At 40.9% G+C, this 25,193-nt stretch overlaps 1 protein-coding gene across 4 annotated transcripts; it reads left to right on the forward strand.

Annotated features, from left to right (window-relative positions):
* Positions 1 to 89: 89 nt before the first annotated feature.
* Positions 90 to 24,901, forward strand: LOC131878630 (glycoprotein 3-alpha-L-fucosyltransferase A-like). 4 transcript variants are annotated; one of them, XM_059224693.1, is made up of 4 exons: positions 90 to 301; positions 17,540 to 18,904; positions 21,988 to 22,159; positions 23,976 to 24,901. In XM_059224693.1, the coding sequence occupies exons 2-4, from the start codon at positions 17,697 to 17,699 to the stop codon at positions 24,318 to 24,320; spliced, it is 1,725 nt and encodes a 574-aa protein (XP_059080676.1). In that variant the 5' UTR covers positions 90 to 301; positions 17,540 to 17,696; the 3' UTR covers positions 24,321 to 24,901. The 4 variants fall into 4 exon arrangements, with proteins under 4 accessions (XP_059080676.1, XP_059080677.1, XP_059080678.1 ...); XM_059224694.1 differs by lacking the exon at positions 90 to 301 and adding an exon at positions 10,899 to 11,142; XM_059224695.1 differs by lacking the exon at positions 90 to 301 and adding an exon at positions 16,964 to 17,085.
* The last annotated feature ends 292 nt before the right edge of the window (positions 24,902 to 25,193 follow it).

Consider the following 25,193-nt stretch of genomic DNA (forward strand, 5'->3'; position numbering starts at 1 on the left):
TTGTCGCCTGTTATGCACACGAAACATTCATTTACGGTAGTGGCTTACTGCAGATGTATGACCCTTTGAAATGACATATTCACTCTTGTTCTTCTCAGTCGTGTTTAAAGTCCACAATCAACCGGACAAGACCATCCAAACCCAAAGGATTATTACACCCGTGCTTTGTTTTTTGGCTCAGTCATGTGAATGTGGGTCACGGACCAACGTGTCCGTACAACAATCTGCATTGGTCGTGCAAGGAAAGAAACCAGTGAAAGAAAAAATACCACTGTGTAATCTAAAACTCAAGGAATAGTCGGTAAGCCAAGGCCTATTTTGGACTTTTTTGTGAGAGGAAAAAAGAGCAATGTGCGATTGCAAATTGCTTCACGGATGTACGGTACAGCAGGAGAGGAAAAAAGAGCAATGTGCGATTGCAAATTGCTTCACTTTCCGGTGTTTTGTCGCCCAGATCATTGTTTTGGGCCACATCCACCGAAGCAAAGTGCCGGCGGCGAATAGACTTGTTTTCGTGTCGAATTAGATGAGAAGCTGTAATGCTATGCTACCGAGCACTTCATAATGTATTAATTACTGAAGCTTTGATAAAGTGAAAAAACAACAACAGATTTTGGATCGTGCTTGAAGAGCTCGACCTTCACTGAAGGATAGCTTCTTTTGAACAGGGCAACGATCTCAAACGGAACCTGAATCATGAAGCAGCGATTTCTCGTTCACTTTGGTGTAGTTTCCCGACACAAAACACACCTAGGTGTTGACCGAACTCCGATTGGCACAGCAAAGATTTGTATAAAAATGTATTTTCGGCCAAATGTAGTCCACTGTTCTCAAATAGGAAGCCGTGGACCATTTTGAATTTTTTTTAGATGATTGTTGCGTCCTGTTTTGGTAAGGTACCACTTACTTAACACGTTTCGACTGCGCTTATATTAGATTTGCACCCTGAGAGACACGTGCTTGTTTTTCATTCCAAAATATAATGACAAAATTGTGGCCTCAGCATGTTTTTTTAATGTGTGGGTATGGTCAACGTTTTAAGGTTTCTTGGAGAAAGGTCGGGGACAAAAGCCGAACCGAGATTTGCTTACCGACAAACTATCTTCAATTTTTCTAAACACCTTCATCAGAATATTATAGAAAATATGTTCCAGATTTGCATTTGAAAGGCGTCAGTTATAAGGTTTAATCTCCTCAGGCCACAAATGCAACTCGTTTTCCCTTGAAGGATGATGCATCTATAAAGGTACCATTAGGACAAGCTGAATAAAGCTTTTTTAAAAGCTAAATGTAATTCTCAGTTTGGTCAAACCATGACGAGTGTTTTTGATGTTGCACATGAAAAATTCAAGCTTTTGGAATGACACTTCTTAGTTATTTCCAGGTTATGGGCAATTAGCAACCCTTTCTAACTCAATCTGAATGTCTAGTTTCGCCTTTTTGTCAGGTCTCTATCTGGGTCAAAGGAAACCTCTCTATGACATTTAAAATGACAACGACGCTTCAGATCGATCCAATTTAGAAAAAAGAGTTGTTGCCATGCTGTTAGACGGAGGACAATTAAAAGATCAAAATTGTCGCCAGACAACCGCTGCCCCAAAGTTATCCGTTTCATGGTTTTAGTTTTGCAAAAGTCAAGCTCTTTTCTCAACCTTGATGTGAGGATGATGCTCGAAGGTTGGCTCTTAAAATGCATTCACGCCGAAATGATGCAATTCAAACTTGATCTCAATGTCAAAGGTTTTTATTCATTTATGGCCACCTGGTTAGCATTTTTTTATCTTCCCAGAGCAAAAGGGCTAAATTTGGCTTCCAATAAGCGTATCAATTGATTTCGAACCGAACCTAGCATATTTGGCCTAGTTTTGGATTAGCATTCCACATCAACCAGCCGACTCAAATTCATTCATAGACCTAAAGTCAAAAAAAAGCTTAAGCGTCAACAAATACACACTGATTCATAAATTCGTTCCGGTCGCCATTTGCCCTGTTATTAAAGTGGTAATTTTAGTGATTCATCCAACCTGAATTTGAAAACTTGTATGGTGGTGTGGAACTATTGCTATCTAAAAAGCATCTCTTATTCTGACTATGTTGAAATCGTTCGTTAAGGGATTACTTCGAATTGATTTCCATCGATCCCCCATTTCTGTTCGTTGTTAATGTCTAAATTTCAGCAAAAATTCAACCCGTTCCACGCCGAATGACTACATTGGCTGATGTTTGATGGCTGGATGCCGTTTTTTATTATCTAAAAGGAAGGGGGAGTCGCCCGGGAGCTCCCCAAACAAAATATTTTCGATGGTGTATGGTTAAAATTGATGTAATATTTTTCAATGCCCTGACTTCATCTTCACTGATCACCTTCAGAGAAAGCTCGAAAAGATGTCGCAAGTTTGAAGACAGAAAAACTCCAAAACTTGCTGGGGAACATACCAAGAACAATAACCAAAAACATTGTGAAGACATTTGCCTCTTTGTCTTTATAAAAGGCATCTTTTCGTAGATCTATTGTGATTGTAAATATTGTCAAAAAACCAACCGGAACGATTTTCTGTGTCAGGGTGAAAATAAGTTACAAAATGTTATTGTAATGACATTTCTTGTTGCGGTTAGAATAAGGCAATAAAACCAACCTAACGAATATTTGTTCCTTTAAGCGTAGTTTGCAGAGAGTAAGGTGTACTACGTGTTTTTGAAATGCATCAATGACTCTTATGACTAATGGATGAATATCAACTTTAAGGGCTAGCAACTATGCATCTAAGTAGAGCATCATTACCCAAGGGCAGGTAACCATTAATTTATAATGTCATTGAAATGGAGCAGGAAGAAAATCCCTGTTTTGAGACACCGGCCACCAGAGAAAATGAGCACTTTCCTGACTCTGAAAAATCGAACTAACAAATCAAATGATGGAAGGAAGTTGAGGAAGGAGCGGAAAATGTCGCTTACTGATGTTGAATATCAGTTTCAAACAAGTCAAAGTGGATTTTCTTTTCTTCAAATATTTATTTTGATCTGTACACGCTGCAGGGACATGTGTGAATGCCCCAAAGGCTGAAAAGGGGACACTTGAGAGTGTTGCAAACTCAGAGCGTGCAATAAATTGGCAATTTCAAAGCAAAGGATCGACCCTCTCTTTTTCTCTTTTCTTTTCCAATCTCTCCATTTTGAATCTGGGAATATGGCTGGGAACAAGGCGTGGTTCCGTATCATTGACTTTTCAGAGCCCTCTTAAAAAGAGAATGCTGCTCACGTTCAGGGAATCAAATTGGACTCCTTCAAGTAACACGAAGCGAGAAATTCAATTTTCAATTTCAACGGACTTTTATTTGCCATTTCTCAGACGGATTCTAGATCCTTCGAGCTTGATCCAATCTTGACAACCTTCAACAGTCAAATAGAAAGATACGCAGGATCTTGGGAGCTCCATGAAGGTTCTAGTAGGATCCTTCTTATCAATGAGAGTACATAGATCCATCATTGTCAGTCTGATTGGAGAGAAAACAATCACCTTCGTTGAAAGAACGAGAAATGGACAAGACAAGAACCCTAGGAGATCTGGGAGCTTTTTCGTTCGCCCATTGAACCAGAAGAACCCATCATAACAGTTGAAGGGAGCTTCATCTCTTTGTTCCACAAGATAACAAGATCCTTTGTGTTATAGATCTGCGCATTGTTAGATCAAGCAAAGGCTTCCAATTACGCCATGGGTTGAGTGGAAACTCATTTTCCTACGGCGAGTAGTTGGCATTTCTTAAAATCGCAACAATGTAGTTTTATCACTCGTGCAAAGTGGCGATGGATTATGATTTGAGAATATTTTCAAATCATTCAGGAGTCAAATTTGTTGTCACATGTGTCTGGCAATTCCTTCATTGAGAGTGTATGACTCCAATTGCCCTTGCTAAAAAGTTACATTGCTCGAGGTTTTAGTGGTGACGACATATGCCAGGTGCGCAAAGAGTCCTAGTGCATACCTTTGAGAGCCTATATCAAATTCCAGATTTCCCATTTTTCAATGAGACTGTGTGTGCGCATCCAGTTTGCCAGCGCAGGAAAAAAAAATGCTGTTTTTTGCCAAGCGAGAGGATAATGAGTAGGGGTCGGAAATTATTTTTTTAAGGTTAAAGTAAGTTTTAAACTATTTTGACCATTTTGGGGCAAAAAAAAACCTGTTTCACAAATTTTAACCATAAAAAAAACTAAACCCGAGGATTTTCGAGGAAATCAAAGAATTTTGGTCATGATTAGGAGGAATTTCGGAGAAACATTGGGTCGAAAAAAATTCAGGGCTTCTTTGACCACGTTTGACAATATTTGTCCCCGCTCAAAGATTTGTTTGACCTTGAATCCCAAGTTTTCATTTAGAGGAACATTGAGCACGAACAGTAGTACCATACTGTAAACGAGCTAATTTTAGTTTTAAGCCGATTGGTGACCATCCCATCATTTGCCACCAAAACAGTGTTCTAAAATGTAAGTAAGCACAGTCTTGATGTCAGAATTAAAACTAAAGGGCCTGCTGAAAACCCGCAAGAGGCCCAGGGAAGGTGGATGAGCCTTTTGGTGTCCATCCTCAAACCATTGGTGAGGGCAATTCTTTGAGGGAGGGGGAAGGATTTTCAATAGGCCCAAAGAGTGGCCCTTTATTTCGTTCAACCCTGTCCATATGATGGCTTTTACAAAGAAAAACATTTATATTCATCACGTGTTTGCTATGCTTCAATTTTCAACAAATTGCTTTAGTTTGATCACCTCTTCCCTAGGAATACATGTATTAATAGGCACTGATAGGTAACTCAAGATGTGTTTTACTTTTTCTATCAATTATAACGTAAGTTTTTGTATCCGATTGCTTAGATTCTAGATAGTAGCGATTTTAGAGACACCTCATTTGCTTTGCCCTGGACCATGATTTCAGGATGCTTCAAAGTATGATTTTCATCCAAGGGTTATAGATATGTGCCAACATTAAAACATCCATTTTAAGTTGATGTAATGGCAAGACTAAATTTCTGAGCGTAAAGTGCAAAAAGATCGTGAAAAACAATAATCAAGTGCTTTTTGCCTTAAAAAAACACCATAATTTATGAGTAACCAAGCAAATAAAAAAATCCACCGATTTATACTTGATTTTTACATTTTTGGAACTTAATTTGGCTGATTTTCATAACTTAAAAGCAACTATTTTGACCAAAAGCACAAACTATTTTTCCGATCCCTAATAATGAATGACCTGAAACAAAAAATCATTGAGTGGAGGACAGGGTTGTGGATGTGCTGGAGGGGCTCAGCGTTCATTGGAACTTTGCAATAAGGATCCGGAACAGGTTCGAGACCAAGGGAACGTTGGCCGAGGACAAGAGAACCGTGAGACCACGGAGTTCACACAGAAGACAAAACCGAGGAGGTCAAGTTGGCCATTGGCGAGAACCCGGACACAATCATCCATGCCCTTGTCAAGGAGCACAACCTACCTGACGTGTCAACATCGAACCAAGCAAGCGTTAAGTGATGAAAAGATTATGAATTTCTGAAAGAATGGACTCTATGAGAGGGTGATGGTTTTCTTGGACGTGAAAGATTTCCAGACACAACGACACATACATCTGTACTTTTGTGAAGGACGCACCAAAGAGCCGAGGTATGTCAGAGGCTCAAAATTCCTGGCCAAGGCCATGATGCTGGGAGTGGTGTGCTCAGATGGGACGACGCAGCCCAAACCTGAACCCCTTGAACTTCAAGAGCAAGAGCGAACCCACCTGTTTGGGGTGTACGTCCAAGATCAGCAAGGTGTTTTGGAGGCGTGCCCAATCAGCAATGGCAATTGAGGGAAGGGTATTTAAAAATCAAGATGGTAAGACAATACTATTTTGGTTCTCCATGTCTAACTTCAAACTGAACAACAACACGTGACTCGTTTCAAACTGTTTGGAAATGCATCATAACTTTCTATGCACCCGGTATACCTATGTTGTAAATTAGTTGTGAACTGTCACTTTTTCTCCACCTTAAAAAGGACAGTTGTATAGTTAAGCATGAGGGATAACAACGCCTGCATAATACTGTTAACATTTTGCCAATCATGAAATACGTTGGTTGAGTTACTACTCCTCATTAGGAAAAGCTTGAATTTTGAATGTATTAGAGTTGAATAAACCGCGTTTGAAACAGACAAAATTAGCCAAACTAGGTATATTCCACACAAGTTGAGTTGGAATTCCTCATTGAACTCGGTATATCTTAGGCACCACGTCAAAAGAAACAACGTAGCAACCCCTCTGTATACATAACTATGCTATGTTGTGACTCACAAAAAGAGATCAATTTAGATTAGATAAAGAAGTGGAACAATTCAGACATCTAGCGGACTTTTATTCAGATTATACTCCTATGGCTTCTATTCACGCTAATAAAGACGTTTCGTGCCTTACATCCATCATCCTTAAAATTAAGCCTATCACTGGCAAGCAAATTTCAGTTGAGACGACTTTTCTTCGAGGGCGAAATGGAGAAAGCAATAATATTTACGTTTTTTTGCACCCTGAAATAATGGCTAATCTCATTTTGGTATTAAAAAGGCTTTCATTTCCTTTTGTAGAGACACTATTTGAGATACAGTTGAAAGCAAAACTTCAGTTTCTGACTCACTCCTTGGCTTTACTGACAGACGATGAATTATCGGTGCTTTGTATGCTATTATTTTATGGGCGGATTCATTACATCTTCGTACCTGATTGACGCGAAATAGAGGCCTTCAATGCAGTTAATCATTGATTCTCGCATTTATCAAGGTATCACACATGCATTATTAATAGCATAACATAACGAGGTCTCCAACTACAATGGTCGTAAAAATGGAGTTTTTAAAACGTTCATGACAAACTCAAAATCAACCCATTCCTCTTTATCTAAGGTAGTTCGCAAAATGAATAATATAAAGGTACCATAAACTGGCATATCTGGCAGGGTTCGTGAGGTTAATATTGGCACCAAAAAATAGCCCATCTACGCCAATCTTCGCTTTCGAATCTTTCATTTGTCTTTGTATTACGAAACCAAAATAGGGGTTGCAGGCAACTGTTAAGAAATACTTGACAACCCGTTTATTTGGAGAAAAATGCTTCAGCAAAGACTATCTTTATTTACTGACAAAATGTGTGCCATGCTTGTATTGAAAACCTTTGGAAATGTCAAAAAAAGGAATCCCATGGACTATGTTACTTAAAATTCCACTAACCAAAGCTATCCGGAAGTTTGGCAGCTCTTATCGCATCTAAAATTAAATAATTTACTACTTCAGGCTATTCTTTTGCTTCTACTTTTTCTTCGAGGCTTCGAGCATTCAGTATTTTTTTTGGTTTAACTTGGCTTTTCATATCCATTTCTAACCGCTACAGGGAATGTAATCCCCAGAACTACTTAAATGAAAGCTTACATTTCGTCTTTCAAACGATTGCCTTAAAAAGATAAACTGAAAACACTTGTCAAATGAGTTTTGTGTAAAGTTGATTCAAAGAAGTAAACAAGGATTAATGGCTTTGAACTACTATAACTACAAAACCGTGCAATCAATACTAAGCGCACAAACCAAAAAGGGAGCCCAAAACCACCGTAAAACAAACGTTAACGTTTCGGGAATGTTTTTATACGATCAATGCCTGCCGGTTAACCGATGACAATTCGATAGCTTCCAGTTTAGTTATTACTCCAATGGTTAACCCCAGCACACTTGATCGTTATGGTTCCTTTATTTAAAAGCGTGCCTGAAGTTGGAAATGGAAAAATATTTCATGTGGGGAATATAAATTCCAGTTCCAACTGAAAGTGCCAGTCCCATGAAGTTTGAGCTCCTTTAGCACCATAAGTAGATTGAGTTCCCATGTGCGGTTGTTTCAAGTACATTTCCGATTACCTGGACCTTCTCCCATGGAATGGTAGCAAAAACATGTTAAGGCTATCTCACAAGAGACAAATCATTGAGAAAATAAACCATGCATTTCGACGATGGATATTGATGTTGAAAACGGACCGAGTTCTACGGAACAAAATGTCACGCAAGAGTTAAGATCCACAAAACGAATCTGAGCATGAATGTATACGAACCTCGAGAGGTTGGTGTCCTTGAATGGCGTATCAACTGGCAATAGGAATTTGTACTCAGTACCCAATCACGCTATTGGAACAATCGAGAACTGGCGAAGGAGCACAACAAGCTGACATATGTTTATTCTGATGCGTGTTTGGGGTCGACACTGGAATTTTTCCTGCTGCTTCGTGATAGATAAAATATTCATAGGATTATCAAGTGTAGAGCAACCAAGAAACGGGACACGTTTTCAGATTTTACCAGACTTGACAATGGACTAATGGAATGTTTCAACGCATTCAAAATTTCTTCCAAGTCATTTGATTTGAAAGAGTGAAAAAGATCAAATAAAAATTGGTGTAAGCATCTTTCTTAAATTGGCAGTGTTTTCACCATACTTGTATGTGGGTATGTTTTTGTAGGATTAGCATAAATTACACTTTTTGTTCATTAAATCGGCAAGTACTTACCAAAGTTTGTCACCCCCTTGATGAAAATGCCAACACTTGGACCGCATCTCACTTTGGTTGTTATTCAATATTTATTTATTTTATTTATTCAATATTCGAATGGCCTTACATAGTTGAGCCAGATATAGCTGGGCTGACGCGGACGGAATCCCCTTTTTCAAATCTTTCCCGCCATAACAACGAGAGGCCGACTTTTGATTTGATCAACATACTAGTGATGGAATCAAATACATGCTCAAAATCAGGATTGCTAGAGAGTTAGGAAAGTCAAAGCACTAGCCATTTCCAACGTAAGGTAAAATATAAGGTTTGATCCCAAAAGCAACCCTGGTTTGATTGAAGAAAAATTAAAAAGTAACGGGTTTCCAATATTCCGCTAGTCATGCCATGTACCGCAGAAAATGTAAATTGGTAGCCCTTGTCGCAACCTCCCTTGATTATTCATTTGATCCCATCAGTAGGTGCAATATACTGCAATATAATCGGAAACTTGAACAGTCTGAAAACGACTCCGCCTGGCTACCTCGCATCCCACTCCCTAAACCTTACTTCCTCTATGATTAAGCACGATACGATTAAGTTACGACAAACAAAAGTGCCAATGTTTTGAGACTTCAAAGGTCATGTTGGTGGTTATCACCAATGTCTTGTAATTTTCCCGGGATTCTAATTATGAAGGCCTCCCAAAAGATTTTTAGATTTGTGATAAATTGTTATATGGTTTAGATATGGAGTTTCAGGGTGGTTAGGTAAGGTTAGGCACGGACTTCTAGAGATATGGACTGCAAACGGAAGCAAAAATATCCTATCTCCTAAACCGCTCATCTTATTCCAAATAAGCACTTCATACGACCACAAGATCTTGTTGAATAGATGAACTCAGCCAAGTATGAGCCCAAACCTATGCCTAGGGAACTTAGGAAACATGTTCAAAGTTATGTAGTTAACACTACATAAAATTTGAATTTTCGGCCTGGTTGGTGGCCGATCTGAATGAAGCCTGTGGACGTAATCTCCACAATTTGTGAAGTGGCCTGGGTTGGTGGGAAATTCCTGCAACTCTCCAGGGTCCACAGCATTGAGTTGGGGGACCAAATGTGGTCGTGGGACTCCTTGGCATGGGATCGGTGACCATAATCGAATTTGAATTTTCGGCCTGCACTTGGTCAGCTACATAAGCTTTTGACAACATAACTTTGAAACGATCGACTTTGCATGTAAATGATATAAAGTTGAACTACCGTTAATTGAATAGATCTGCGTTTCTTATTTTATTACTTTAATTCGAAAAGTGGCTCAGAGTGGCTATGACCAAGAGCAGGCCGATTTGCCGGGAAGCTCATTCGCAGTCCATATTTCTAGAAGTCCGTGGGTTAGGTTAAGATTTAAAAAAATCGCGCCGCCCTCTAAGTGGTGGAAAAGAACGGCTACACGCCCAAAGCAGATCAACTGGGGACCAGAGTAACATTCGAAAATGGTGAACTTTGTTCGGTTTATTTGGGCTGCTACCCAGACTTTTTGCTCATCAAAGGATTCACATAAATCTTTATGTTTGAACAACACGGATTTTTTCTCCGCGCCAAAATTATGTATTTTTTCCTCGTCTTTCTAAACAGTATACCAGACCAATTCCAGTGATTCCATTCCAAGAGAATGCAACTTAGTCATGGCGATGCACCCTTTTGCTCTTATTTCTCCGGTTCATTCTATACTAAATGACAGCTTTCATTGTAAGCCTAAAAAGGCTTCTGACGTATTGTTCTCTCAATCTTTTATTTGCTTCTCTGTCTCGTTCCCGACAGAAATATCAATTAGGACCACAGTTATTCAGATTATCTGCCAAGAGGTTACTGTTGTTGAGAGCGAACCAAAATGCTCGACAGAGCAACGATCGTACCCATTTACTTAAGCTTTAAAAATTGTGTTCCACTCACTCCAATCGGTTCAAAGAGATTATTACCATGAGAAAAATATTCATCTTCGTCTCGCCCTTCTTCTCCTTCTCTCGGTTCTCATTGTGTCCATCAGTTCCAACTTCCAGACCTTCAGTACACAACCATCCATTCACCAATCCTAGAGCTCCTCTAAAGACGGTCCATTTCCTCTGCTCTTCAATGCCTTCAATGGTCGGGTTCCTCTCTCTTCTTCCTTCTTCATTGAGGCTGGGCGCACGCTCTGTCAATGTTTGGCCATAAGAAAGCCGTGCTGGGTGCTCTGGGTGGGAACCAGCTGGTTCCTTGGTTCTTCCTTGAATCCTAAGTTCCCCTGGTCCCTTTATCTTTCTTTCTCTTGCCCATTTCCTCGCTCTCGTCCCCGCTGTCTCGGGGGTAAGCTGACACACAGATCGGCAGACTGACTGGCACACTACACTGAACGAGAAAAGGCAAGGTTTTCATTTGGAACGCTGCCTCGTCCGGAGAAGGATCCCAAAAGAAGAAGTTGCTGATTTTGACTTGACCCTAAGTATATTCCGAATGATGAGCTCCTGGAACCACCTTAAGCCGTGCTATTAATAGACCCGTGCCATTCACATTGCCTCTGAATTCCCATTCATATGTAAAAACCATTCATATTCAGGTAAGAAAGCACTCATCTCAGGGCAGTTCCACTTGACCCAAAGTTCGTTAAAGGATAATAAGTATTGTATTTGGGAGTGGGCACGCAAACCCACAAACTCCAATCGATACCTGAATACCAATGTGGTGGCAATCATGACAACAGCCTTCTTGTCCAAACCACCTCTATCGAAATTGTTTAGAAATGCAAAGTACGCTCAGCATTGACCAATCGTCGGCCGAACGATAATTCTTGTACTCGACTACGTCCAGATTATATCCAGTAACCTATTCACCAGCCAAGCTCCTCTCATCCAAATATCAAATCCGATACAAACATGCACATACCTCGTACTTAACATTCTAATAATTCATCGCAAGCACACGCAATTAAAAGACCCAGCGTGATCGATTTCCCGATGAAAGCAAACCATTGTTAGCCATTAAGGGCTCATGCCCTTGCTGCAAAAGGGAACATTGTAATTTGTATCTAATGAAAACTAGTTTGAATGTCGAGTATTGAGAGGTGACACTTAAAAAGTAACGCATGCCAAAGCGAGGAGACATCCATAAAGTTTGAACAAGTATAACACGACGCAACCCGTCTGCGCTTTACGAGTCTTTTTAAGTTTAAGAAAAACTTATTAGAATCAGATTCGAATCACAAGTTCGAGAGCTGCCGTGCAGTAATATGGGTCAACGAAAATGTCAGAAAACCCCCAAAGATTTATTTTGAAATTGGGTTCTCTAATGTGGTCACTCTTATCGGATTAGAAACGGACCAAAGATTACCCCACAAAAGCTTAAACATTACTCAATTCGGAACTTGGATTTGATAAGGAGCATTAACGGAAAATTTCCAAGAATTGCCCATTTCAATATCTAGCTCCTTATCAAAATTGAATGAAAAATGTTGGATCCTGGGCGAGTAATCACCGGAGATGGGTCTTCAGATTAGATCATATTGGTTCAATTTGAAGGTTTTTCTTCTCGGGAAAGGGAGAAAGGCTGGTGGGCTTCAGTCTTTTTTTTTTGTTCAAAAAAAAAGTTCAGCATTTTCCCTCCAAGATCTTTAAGGCTGCCCTGACACTCAAAGGATCAGAGATTCTGGCCAAAGTAGGGAAGTGCAAAAATAACTTTAAGTCCTTTGTGGCCTCAGAATATGCAATTTCTCCATAAAACTTTGAGATCAAAGGTCGCGGTTATAATTAAGCCACATTCGCAATTTTGTCCACCCCAAGCTCTATGATGGCCAAAAACAAAAGTCGGAATAGGAGATTAGATTAGGTGCGTCCACGGTTGGTGGCCGATCTGAATGAAGCCTGTGGACGTAATCTCCACAATTTGTGGAGTGGCCTGGGTTCGTGGGAAATTCCCGCAACTCTCCAGGGTCCACAACATTGAGTTAACAAGAACTTCAAATGTGGTCGTGGGACTCCTTGGCATGGGATCGATGACCATAATCGATAGTTCGGTTTCTTTCAAGTAACACACCTTTCCCATTCCCAAACGTTGGGAGTGGTCAGAATATCCCTCAGAATATTTAGGTGTGATTCAGTCTTCATTGTACTATATGTAGGAAAAGTACGTACCGTTCAATGGGAGGGGTCCCATGTGGATTCGACAAACTGTCACCTAAATTGAAAATTACAAAGGGAGTGCTATGGATTATAATGGCAAATGAAGAAACCCCCGAAATCTTGATCTTGATCATGCTCTCAATACTTTTGCATTTTGATCATGAAATTTGTTCAAATTGACTGATTAATACGATTTAGGACATCAAGTAGATTTTTACTTCTGAAAGAACCTCGTCGAACGATTGATCCATCAGCAAATGAAATTATCATGATCAATCGCTTTTCTTGTGTGCCAACCTCTCACTAAGCCTGTATGTTGCCTATTTTTATGTGACAGGAGACCAGCACCACATGTTCCATTTGGGTTGATCCCATTGGGAACACAATGTTGTGATAACTTGAGTGAGGATAATTGAAAACGTCAGACTTGTTTTAGAATGGTCAAGTGTACTTGTTAGCAAGGGTTTTGCAATTATTATAGTGTAGAATACACATTTCCGAATGGGCCTGTGTTTCGGGGGTAATAATGTGTGAGACAAAAAGAAATGGACAAACGAGCTTGATTTGTGAAGATAATAATGGTCAGTTCAGTCCAACTACATTTTTCTGCCGGAATTAATGTTTGATAAGTACAGAGAATGAGCAATCTACTCATTTGTTGGTAATAAAAAAGTTAAGTTAGTTGAGCATAATGTAAAGGTAATTTTGAAACGACTTTGAAAGCCTTGAAATCTGGTTTTCCGACCATGGGACCTTTGTGAGAGCGCAGTAGCTAGATAGACAGAATGAAACTCTCCGGGTGTACCAAATCCGGTTAACAACTCACCTTTACCTATATTTACCAACTTCATGCAACAAAGGTGAACAACCAGTCTTGCAGGGGCTATGACCAAGAGAATGCCACTTTTTAGTTTCAGAAAGTTAATGGACCAACAAATTCCACCCCTTGGCCAGAGGTATGGGAGCTACTTATTGCTGATTCCTTTTTAGGGACGAACTAAGCCCAATGCTCTCTTGGTATTGTGGTGCATTCAGATTGGGTCACCAGGATAGAAATAAGGCTAGGGGTTCACGGCCACGGTCCAGAGGGAACATGGGATCAGTGAACAAAAGCCATTTACCTTGTCATTTCTTGGTAACGTGTCAAAAAGCTGGGGCATTGAGCCAATTTCAAGCCCAAGCAATGATGACCATGTGGAGAATTATTGTCTGTGCGACCGGACCTCAAGAATAAAGATGAACCCCGAAGGTTTTGAGTGATTGTGTTCACGTTTGACATGGTTTAGATGGCATTTTACCCATCCTCAAACCCCAATGACTATGGCATTGAATCTACCAAAAGTTAATACCTGATCTTGCTTCAAATATGACAACTCATTGGAGGATATTTAACACCTATTCTTACCTAATACGAATTGCGACAGAAGCAAACGTTATTTTGTGAAGACAAATATGATTCGAATAATTAGACCCTATTTTGTTGTACTGCAAATACTTGATGAGTACGTGTGAATGACATGATAAGTAAATCATGGTCTTCTTAAATATTGGAAATGTAAAAACATGTCTAAGCTTGTTTCACGTCAAGGGTTAGTTGAGGAAGTAGGAGTAATATTGAAGATTGTCGTTTTCTATGAAACCAAATGAATTCGTTTCACCATTCTGTAGGGAATATCAAGGTAAAGATATTACTATCTAACCATGTAGATATTGAAATTCTTAGTTCATAAGCATGATTTCTGCTTGTTTCAAACCACAGAAAACCAAATGTCATTTCTGAAAACCTTATTTCCAAGTTGACTCTTAACGACTGACTGAGAGAAAGTAAATATTCACTAGCCAAAGTTAGAGAATCAAACATTAATACGCAAAGTCACAATATCATGCAAAATTCCAAGTTGCCTCACAAAATACTATATTTTTAAGATCTAAGATAAATCGAATAGTTTCTTACTCAGTAATAACCCCTACATGTCTTGCTCGTCCTTTGACCTAAATTTGTAATCGGCAGCTCTATCCTTAGATTGTAAATTATATTCCAAATGCTTCAAGACATTTTCATTGCACTCACCTTGAAGCCTTCATTCAGCTCATTGTACTACTCTACACAAGTATGAGCGAGTGTGCTCTTCATAGGTCTGGCACAAGTGGTCCCAAGATAGAGATCTCATTAATGGAAATGTCGAATCCACTCTAGCTAACCTGAGCCTGCATTTATGAGCATACACCATTGTACGATATTATGTTTGTTTCACCCAGCTTGAAGGGTTCTTTTCAGAAAGGCTTTACAACCCATTTCGAAGAGGTCACAGTTGTTCGTCATGGACGGCTCAGCCATTTTATTAAGATACACTGTAAAAAAACAAACAACGTTCCCAGGCTTGTTTTTTGCAAAAAAGGTTGGACAAGGGCAATCCTATTGGAAGCGAAGGTTCCAAATGCCTTCAAATTCCATTACCACTTCCTCAGACAGTCCCTAATCAATTGGACTACATCCACGTTCACGAATAAGCCTTCAACTTCGATGGTTTTTTCCGACATTTCTGTTCCATCTGGCCGTCTTTGTAGAGGACTTTCTCCTATGCTTTTGGCAGCCTAACAAACTTTAGCTTTGATTGGCGAGACAAGCATGTTTCTGGAAATCGCCCCTGGAGAGTTGAAACATGACATTGTTCGTTTTTCGGTCTTCTGGTCTCAATCAGATCCAGATTGCCAGAGGACCAATCTTTCTTGTAGCTGGAACATGAGATTTTTGGCAGCCTGATCCATGGTTCCCAACAAGCAATGGCCCCTTAAATTGGATAGAAATTGGAACGGCTTTCCAATCCTTCACAGGGAGAGAGAGAGTGGAACCTTGTCTATCTCAGGAATAGTTACTTTAATCGAACATAGACTGAGCCGAACACTGTTTCCATGTGGAACATCTGATGAAAAGATGACCAAATGAGGATGGCCTGTTTTACGACTGTTCGCCAACCAATTCATGTGAGGCGTGTAATTGAATGGTTGGTCACTTCCTCGAAACTGTGGTTGGTCAAAGATATGTGGGTTGATGATGGACCCCACATTCGTATCAGTCCGATTGGAACAGTTTTCAACTTCTATCTAGTAGAGTTTTTGAGACTCACTCCCGAACTTTGGTACCATCTTTACTTTTTTTTGAAATATTCTTCTCGGGTTTTTATACCGATACAGGGGAATGAGTTCCCAATAAGTCATAATGAATAAAATATTTGGTCAAATAATGCGTTCGAATTTGCCGCTCTAGGACACCCTTGAACGAAAGGCTGGTCTGTGATTGTTGATAAAAAACGATTTTGTAAAACTTCTTTGTACCTTTTCAATCTTATTAAACTTTAAACTTATATTTGCAAAATTTTGTCTAAAACGTTTCCCTTGCCCAGATCTAAAAGTGACTATGCTTAAACCATTTTACAACCACTGGATCATGAACGTAACTCTGAGTTGGCACAACATACAAGGGAGAGGATGTAAATAATCTGCAAATGGCACTAAACCGGGATCTAGCTGAGAGCAGATGAAGTAGGCTAGGCGCTGTAAATGACTGGACGAGAGACCCAGATTCCCAAACCGTTTACCCTCCTCGTCTTCATTGTGCTTGTTCCTCCCTTTCCTAGTTCTCTTTTCCCAATAAGGGAGGATTCGCCCCATCCAAAGCCCCCATATTTTCAGCATCGGTAGCAATACGTAAGGTAATGCCCCTCTGAACTCTGAACAAGTTCAACTTTCTGGGATGAGAGGGAAGAAAGTGTAACAACTCAAACTAGAAATTACAAATCCCTCCTTGATTTTGTGGCCGGTTCCCATACTTGAAGAACGGTCCCATTTTATCGCTTTACTATCCCAAAGGCACAAACAATGGGGTCTTGGTGATCCAGAACAACAGATACTCGAGGCTTGAGCTGCGTGCCTTGCAACAGCAATGTTTATGGCCCAGCCCTTCCATTGAAGGCGTTCTTGGTTTTCACATTCTTGGCATTTCTTCCCGAGTTTCATTGCTATCCAGTGCCATTTCACTCCAATGTTGTGAATAAACCGGGAACGAGAAAGGAACGTTTTCTAAAACATGTTCATATCCAACCATCTTTAGATCTGATCTGATCTGGCAAGGGTAGGTGACTATCGCACGTTAGCCCATTTCACATTTGCACCTGTCCGCAAGGTAACTAGATCGCTAAATGAGCTTATCAGAGGGTGAGGTGAGTGTACGTTGTTGTGAAAAGATAAGAGATTTGTCTGAACAAACGTACTCGATAATCTTTTCTCTGGACAACTTGTTCAGTTGCCCATGAAAGGCCCTTCATTTCTTGTCTTTTATCGGATCCATCACAAGTGCAACCGCGAGAAAAAGCCATTGGTGCATGGTGAGAGGCCTTGTTCTGCAATATTGATATTGAAAGTGGAGGCAACATTGTCCATTCAACGATCTTGCACAGATAGTGAAGGGACTCCTTCAATGGACCATTCTCTAGAATCAATGGTTTCAAATATTTAGTACACAACTCATGTATTGGAACGGTCCAGTTTTCCTCTATCCCAACTTTGCCGAGGTAGGTGAAGATGGCTTAAGGCAAAAATCCTGCTTGCTAGCATTTTATCCGATAGGACATCAAAAGTGTCCAGAGCCAAGTTTGGGACAACTCCTCATCCTGGACCCATCGCCTCCAATTTAATGGAACAGTGCGGCACTAGATGGGTTAATTATAGCAAAGCAGCTGGGTGCTATTAGTTAGCTTAACAAACCAGAGCTTGGCTCCATCTCGACCCCTTTTTTGAGGTTCCCAGATAATGATCCGCAGCATCTCCGTTCCATTTCAGGTCGGTTCTCTTAGACATGATAATGATGGTGCCGTCTCCCCAGTTCCAACGCCGAGGCCCACGATCGAATTGGAGTAGTGTTGGCTTGCATTTTCCTCACACAAAGGCCGGACATTGATGCTTCCAGTAACCATCCTGCCTCCAAGGAACCAACACGATGCCTCGAGTGTCCATCCGTCGGGTATTCATGTATCTTTTGGCCATTGCCACAGTGGTTTTGGTGAGCTTGAATGTTCATCAGACCCTGATGGGACACAATGCTTGGCCGGCTTTGTCTGGGGCCGGTGTTTCCAGCTCAGGGCCGGGGGGAACAGGCTCAAGGTTGGTCGCCATGTGGGCTCGACAGGGTAGAGGGGCCAATGCAGTGGAAGTCAAAACGGACATCCTCTTGGGGCATGAAGGAACAGTGAGTGGGATCATCAAGCAGGACCATTCCGAACCGGTGAACACGAGTGAGGCATTAACGCTTCAAATCAAGCCCTGGCATTCCGGACGCAAGTTGGATCTGAGTCCACTTGATCCAAGTGATATTTCCATACCCGAGCCCCATGAACGGCCTTGGTTCATGTCTGGCGGCAAGGTTCAGCCCACACAGTGCGTGATTGATCCGGTCACCCAAAAGCGAGCGGCCACCATTCTGCCGGAGGACGCCAACACCTCTAATGATCGAATTCTGGACCAACTCATGTTCTATCCACCAAATGGATATATCCCTGAGAATCTCCAGGACACATCCATACCCCTCAAGAAGATTCTCCTGTGGAACGGGATCAGCTCTTGGGGCGGGACCCGTCCTGGACGAGGGGTCTTCTTGAAGCAAGAATGTCCCGTGAACTCATGCGCGATCACAACGTCGCGGACGGACTCGTTGAATGCCGATTTGGTTCTATTCAAAGACCATTTCACCATGCCAACGTACCAACGACCATTGAACCAGTTGTGGATGATGTACATGCTTGAATGCCCTCTCCACACCCAAATGTTCAAAAGCAAGGACGTGTTTAATTGGACCTCCACGTACCGTTCTGACTCAACCATTGTGGCTCCTTACGAGCGATGGTTGTACCACAACGAAAACGTCCGGGCCCAAGTTCAGCCCAAGAACTATGCCGCCAATAAAACGAAGACGGTAGCCTGGTTTGTCTCGAATTGTGGGGCTCGGAATGGTCGTCTCGATTATGCCAAACAACTTCAGAAATATATTCAAGTCGACATTTATGGGAGTTGCGGCTCGAAACGATGTCCCCGCTCTCAATCCAAGAATTGCTTCGAAATGCTCAACAAACAGTACAAGTTCTATTTGGCCTTTGAGAACTCTAACTGTCAGGATTATATCACGGAGAAGTTCTTCGTTAACGGTCTCGGGTAAGTTTTCTGGCTATGATCCATCTCAATTACAAAAGTCAACTTGAAGCGTCCCTTTTTCGTAACGTACAATAATCCGTAGCAGGCCCCCCCCCCTCCCCGCCTCCCGCCTCCAAAGAGGCCGCAAACTGCTTTTTAAGGGGGCTGCGCCATTAGCTATTCCGAGAAAGTCTGTTAACTTAGTCTTACTTGTGAGAAAACAACCATGGGTGGTGTGCCTCTATTTACGGCCAAGAAAAGGCCACAACCATTTGGGAGGTTTAGGCCTTGGTGAGCATACACGTGTTTTGATGATCTTCTTTCATGGGCTTGTAACCGCAAATAAAGAACAACATTTGAGTCGACGGACCAGAATTGGCTTTGCTCCCCAAAAATCACCCGAAAGTAAATTCTGGAAACTTATTGTTTGGTGGATGTTGAGTTGGTTGGTTGGTTGGATTCTTGGAACAACGCGAATCAGTTCAAATATTTGAAAGTCCCATCATTCCCCAAACTTCTTGACATGAAGGCCAAATTAACTTATGGGGGGAGGGAGGGTTCTTCCTTCCTCTCACATACACAAACGAGGAACTTGGAAAAGCTCTTCTACATTTACAAAAGATTTTTAAGTGAACCACGCCCAAATCTTAAGATTTTGAATTGAGTTTGAAGCAAAGTTTTTCGAGTCTGGTGCAATAAAACCAAAGCGTAGAATGGGCAAAGTAAAAGGTTGGAGATAAGTGTTTGAGCTCAACTATTTTGAGTGGAGGAGCCCATATCAAACACTCAATCAATAATAAAAGGTATGCCAAGCAAATACAGTTGCTCCAATTTTCATTTGCCGCGATCAAATCATGTGCTCTCAAAGCAGACATTCCATAGAAATTTAATATGAGAGCCCTTTCCGAATCAAACAATTCAATTCCGAATGAACAAAAATCAAACTCTATCAGCAAATTGCTTGTCACTTCCAGAAACATTTGAAGTATAGATCTAATGATAAAATTTGGCCAAAATATTTAAGAGTACTTCATTTTACGGCACTTTGCTTAAAATGATTTATTAATGGCTTTTTTCGTGATGTATTTTCATATGTGATCAAATGTTGGATGACTATTTCCAATCATTTTTTCTTGTCAAATTTGGATTTTAAGACCTTGTTGGAACCTTGTTACCAATGTTTAATGAAGTGAAATTTGTGATTGGTTTCAAAATTTGTAGCCCATAAATCAAAGGTTCATAAATTAGAACAGCAAGATTGACAAACTTGAAAATGACTTATAAACCTTCAATGGTGCCCTCTGTTTCAATAATTAACGAAATAACTTGTTGACTATGAAAGCTTTTAGAAAATAGTGGCTAATTTCATTCGACGCTATTGCCCCTTAAACTAGAGAATGTATGGCATGCTTCTGAGTAGGACATGGGAATTTATCCCAAGTTTCAACGTTGACAAATGATTCTCGCATCCAATCCCGTCGGTCTGCTCAGTGCTTTTTTAAACAAGCACAAATTCCACATTCTGGGGCGAGCATGTAAAAAACTGTTTTACTCATTCCTTTTGCACACATGCATTCATTTATAACGCTTGGCCGAACCACAAAGCTTCATCCATCAACCACAGGATACTTTCTTTCTTTATCCCTCACAACGGGTTTTGCGTTTTGGGTGACGCTCGTTGTTGGTTCATGATTAAGATCTTTTGTTCCCAGATCCCATGCCTCAAAGGGGTGGAAACCATGTACAACCTGGGTCCAAACCACGCAATCAGTTCATCTCTGACCCATTTTGCTTTCACCAGGAACTCTTGTTAACACCATTGAGTGTGAGCTAAAACTGTAAAGTATTTTTTTTAGATAACCCATCCGACTCAACTCTTTTCAAGTTTTTTTTAACAATTTAAACTTGACAAGTTGTTTATATGGCTCAGGAGACATATTTTTGGAGCAATCGAATTAGACCTAACGTTGCAAATTTGTTCTTTTATTGCAATAAATACTCTCATGGCGATGTCAGAAAAATATATGAGTTCTTTTTTTAACTGACCAAAGGACTCGTCAGGACTCGAGCCATTTTTGAGGACTCGCTAAAAACCCTAGTCTAAGCCTAATGAAAACTTGCCCATTTGTGAATTTGATGGAATCTGCTGTGCATTGAAAAAACTTGAGCTTGGAACTCAACAAATGGAGAAGGATGGCGAAGGATGGAGACTGGAAAGGTTACTGGCTGGCTGCAAGCTTGCTTGGGAGATAAATGGTCTTTTTATGACATCGAGAGTGCTAGAAGTGCTTGAAAGCAATCAAAGAACGAAAGAGCATCAGTAAATGCTCTATTCAAAGAATCCAAAATATTCCCCCAACTGAGCCCTTTCTTGTTGCTGGAAATTGGCTAGAGCGCATATTTCAGTTTAGCATGAATTCTCTACATTTGTTTTACGGACAAGAAAGCTTCTTTCAAGTGACTTACTCGTGTTCTTCATCTGAATTCCATTTCACAACAGCTTTTGCAAAAAAGGGGAGCTTTTTGTGACGAATATCGTCAATGCGAGGTATTTTCCTCACATCACTTGTTTCACTTTTCTGGGAATTTTCTGCTTCACTCGAAAAAAAACCCTTTGGGATTTCTGTTGCAATTACATTGTGCAAAGATTACTAAGGCTTCAAAAACACCAATATCAACTCAAAAGCGGATGATATAAACCAAAAGAGAAATGTTGGATTGAAAGTCTTTCCTTTTAAATAGAAAGTGAGCCCCTTTTTCGTCCTGAAGCATCTTTTCAAGGATGGCCATTTTCAAAGGACAAAAGTGGCAATGAATTCTTCGTCAGCAAGAAATAAATTGGGAAAGCAACGGAGACATTTTTTTTCCTTACCCGTGGGAAGAAAGCCCTCTTCCTAATTAAATTTCCTCAAAAATTCGGACGCTCTGCAAGTTTCCTCAAGATTCCTTCCAAAAGTTTTTGGTCGACAGTGAGAAACAAAAATGTCCAGAGAAGTGTTGCCAAAGGGAACAAGAAAAGCTTGCAGAACTGGAAACAAGATTGAGGTGTGTGTGTGTGAATGTGTTCCATATCCATTAATTTTTGTCTCTCCCTCTCATTCAAGGCATGACATCCTGCCCATTGTGATGGGTGCCAGACCCCAAGACTACCAAAGAAGCTCACCCGAGCATTCCTTCATTCACGTGGACGACTTTGACGGACCCGAGAAGTTGGCTGAATATCTTCACAAATTAGATCAAAATGACGATCTCTACAACGAGTACTTCCAATGGAAGGTGAGCTATTCGCGTGCAAATGAGCCAAGATCATTGGATTGTGACTAGTCCCTTAAGCCTTGAACCAACCAGGGGGTTTGGCCTTAATTGTTTCATGAATATGCAAAGCTCACTCCCTCGCCTTGAGAACGAAGACCAATGAAGGCTGACTCTCGGGGTTAGGCGGACTTAAGTTCGACTTGATCATGCTAGGCTCACGATTTTAGGGGAGATGGAAAACATCTCGCAAAGCAATTTGGTTCCCCCATAAATCGTCTTTTCCGTCAATGCCTCACAAAAGAACAGGGCGCGGACTGAAGTGGGATTGCACCCAACGATAAATTGGGATCAATTCGACTTCGGAGGAAGTCTCGCTTTTTTGGCCTCAGCAAGCATTGACATTGGATCTTCAGAAAGCCGCACTTCATGGCTACTATATTGTTTGTATTGGAAATAGCGTACATGGATCGATCAAGTCTTCATTCAGAGTGCGTGAGTATATGCTTTGTTCCGTAAAGTGCAGATCTGCTCTGATCCCTCGGAGAATTGGAGGAAGATGCCATGGTTTAAGTCGATGGAAGAGACCCTGGAGAGTGCGGAGAAGTTCGCGTTCCCAAAGTCGAATCATTTGTCAAATTTGATGATAACTTTCCGCTCAAAACTTCCCACGTCTCTTCAAGAGCACTCCAGTATAGTGGTGATAGCACCTACTCATCGTTCCAGGAAGGGAGGATAAATGACACTTTGAGTCTTGGTACTAGCCTTTCATTCGTCCATCTTTGGGTTGGGAACTCGGCACAGCATAAAGGAACATTGATCAAGCGTGCTCAAGCGCTTCACAGCTGCAGAGAACCAAATGACTGAGATCTGGCACCAGTTGGTTCCCTTTGACATTGAAGCCTATCCCAGCCCCTTTGAAGGTGAGGAAGGTCCTTTTTTGATGGGGTGATCCTGTTGAAAGATCCCTGGAGATGCATACATTCCATTTTACGCCCTAAAAGAGGCTACGACCCAAAAGGAGCTGGATCAAGCATCATCATTATATCAAACAGAGTGGCGTCTCTCGATTTGTCAGGGAATTTCAGACCATTTTTGATCTGAATATGATCTGACATTGAAAAGAAGGATCCTACAGAGAGCACTCATCTCTTTTGGATTCTAAATGCACGATTTATTTATGGGTTGTCAATTAGATGCTTCTGAAAGCTAAAACGCCAAAAGGGATTTTCTTTGGTATACAATAATGCTGATCTGGTAGGCAAATTTTAAATGTGTCGATCTTTGGTTTCAATTTTGGCTTTTCTGGTTTGAAAAGATAAACCGAAGATGTCAGAATCCTATTACTACCTGCCATTTTGAGATACTTTGTTGCTGGAAAGAATCAAAAAGAGAGTTTTGTCTTTTGTTGAGCAATGACAACCTTTGGTTGACAATCGAATCGAATTGGACTTTATTTCGACCTTTTGTTTTCTTAGCAATTTTCAGGATCAAAGAACTATTGCTTAAAGTAAAAAAATGGAAAAGTTGGCTTCTCGACTTTGCGAAGGGCACTCAATCCTTTCCTTCGATATTCAATATTTATATCATGGATGCCTCTTTTTTATCACCTTCAGGAGGAACGGTTACTCGCACGACATCAAAGCTTGAATACTTATTATACAAAATGCACACACGCACATGTTTTCCTTGGCATTTACACGCCAGAAATGCCATGTACTGACTACTTTATGAGGAACTTTCAACGAGACCTCGAGGCCGTTTATCTTATCCCTCTCCTTTCAAGACCCACCTCCCCATGATCCATCAAGTTGATACCACTTTCCTCCTCCTTTTCCAGGGCACTGGTGAATTCATCAACACCAAGTTCTTTTGCCGGGTGTGTGCTATGCTCCATGACCCGAAAATAGTGGACCACCAAGCGGAGCAGCCTTACTACAAGGATATTAATGAATGGTGGCGAGGACCTGGCACCTGCATCAATGGATCATGGCGAAAGTTCTACGAGGCTTTGGAGCGTGACGCACAATCCAAACGCCAAGAGAGCCAAAAGCAACGCAAGATCCAGCAAGCAGACAAGGAGAAGCAAAAGGAGCGAGCACCTCTTTTGGCGGAAGAAGTACCCCAAATAGTTGAAGCTCAAGTCCTGGAGACCAAATTAGACCAAGAGAATCGGGCTCAATAACACCCCTCCCAATCCCGATGTGGAGTGTCAATGAACTAATGCTTGTAAACTGTGATCCTGTTTCCCGGTCAGTCCTTGGGGACACCTAGAACAGACTGTATTGGTGTCAGTACACTGAGATTTAACCTACCGACACTCTGACTGAGAATGAGCTCTGTTGAGGGCCTCATAGAGTTCAGTGAATATGCATTCAGGCGATGTATGAAGCCACAACTGTGATTGATTCTAGTTTTCCTAGTATAGATACGCATAGCACTCACATTAATAGCAACAATTCTGCTGAGATTCCGATTGTTCCTTGTTTTGTTATTCATTCTGAATTTGATTACTCCGCCACAATGCTTGTGGCATAAGCAGTAATTGGCAAAAGAATCATTCCTTTCTACTTGTGTGATATCACTCATTGTTTTATATTATTTTAGCACAATTCATAGATTGAAAGTCAGACTCATGCTAGAGTTTGATGGCTTTTATGTTATGATCATGCCCTACTCATTTCCATTGAGTCCTTGTTTGTTGTTATCCACTCAAGGTGAACATTATAAATTCCGAATAAGAAAATATAAATCTTAGAAAAATTAGCAAGTCAAAGACCGTTTTGTTATATCCAAATCTGCTTAGATTATATTCTTGGTTTTAGTAATTTTCAAAAATATCTTACACTTGTCCTGTGCCTCTAGTGTTTTATTTAACAATGGCATAACTTGGTGCTTTGCCACTTTAAAAGGTCGAACTTGTGATCCTACCCGGGGGTCAGGTGAGAACTGATGATAGTCGTAGTAAAAAAAGCCGACTCTCCCTTCACCAAGACCACCATTTTCACATGGCAGGACGAGCGAGAGAGGTGGCATATGACACTGACAAAATGACAAT

The sequence above is a fragment of the Tigriopus californicus genome, chromosome 3 (genome assembly GCF_007210705.1).
Source record: "Tigriopus californicus strain San Diego chromosome 3, Tcal_SD_v2.1, whole genome shotgun sequence".
Taxonomy (NCBI): Eukaryota; Metazoa; Arthropoda; class Copepoda; order Harpacticoida; family Harpacticidae; genus Tigriopus; species Tigriopus californicus.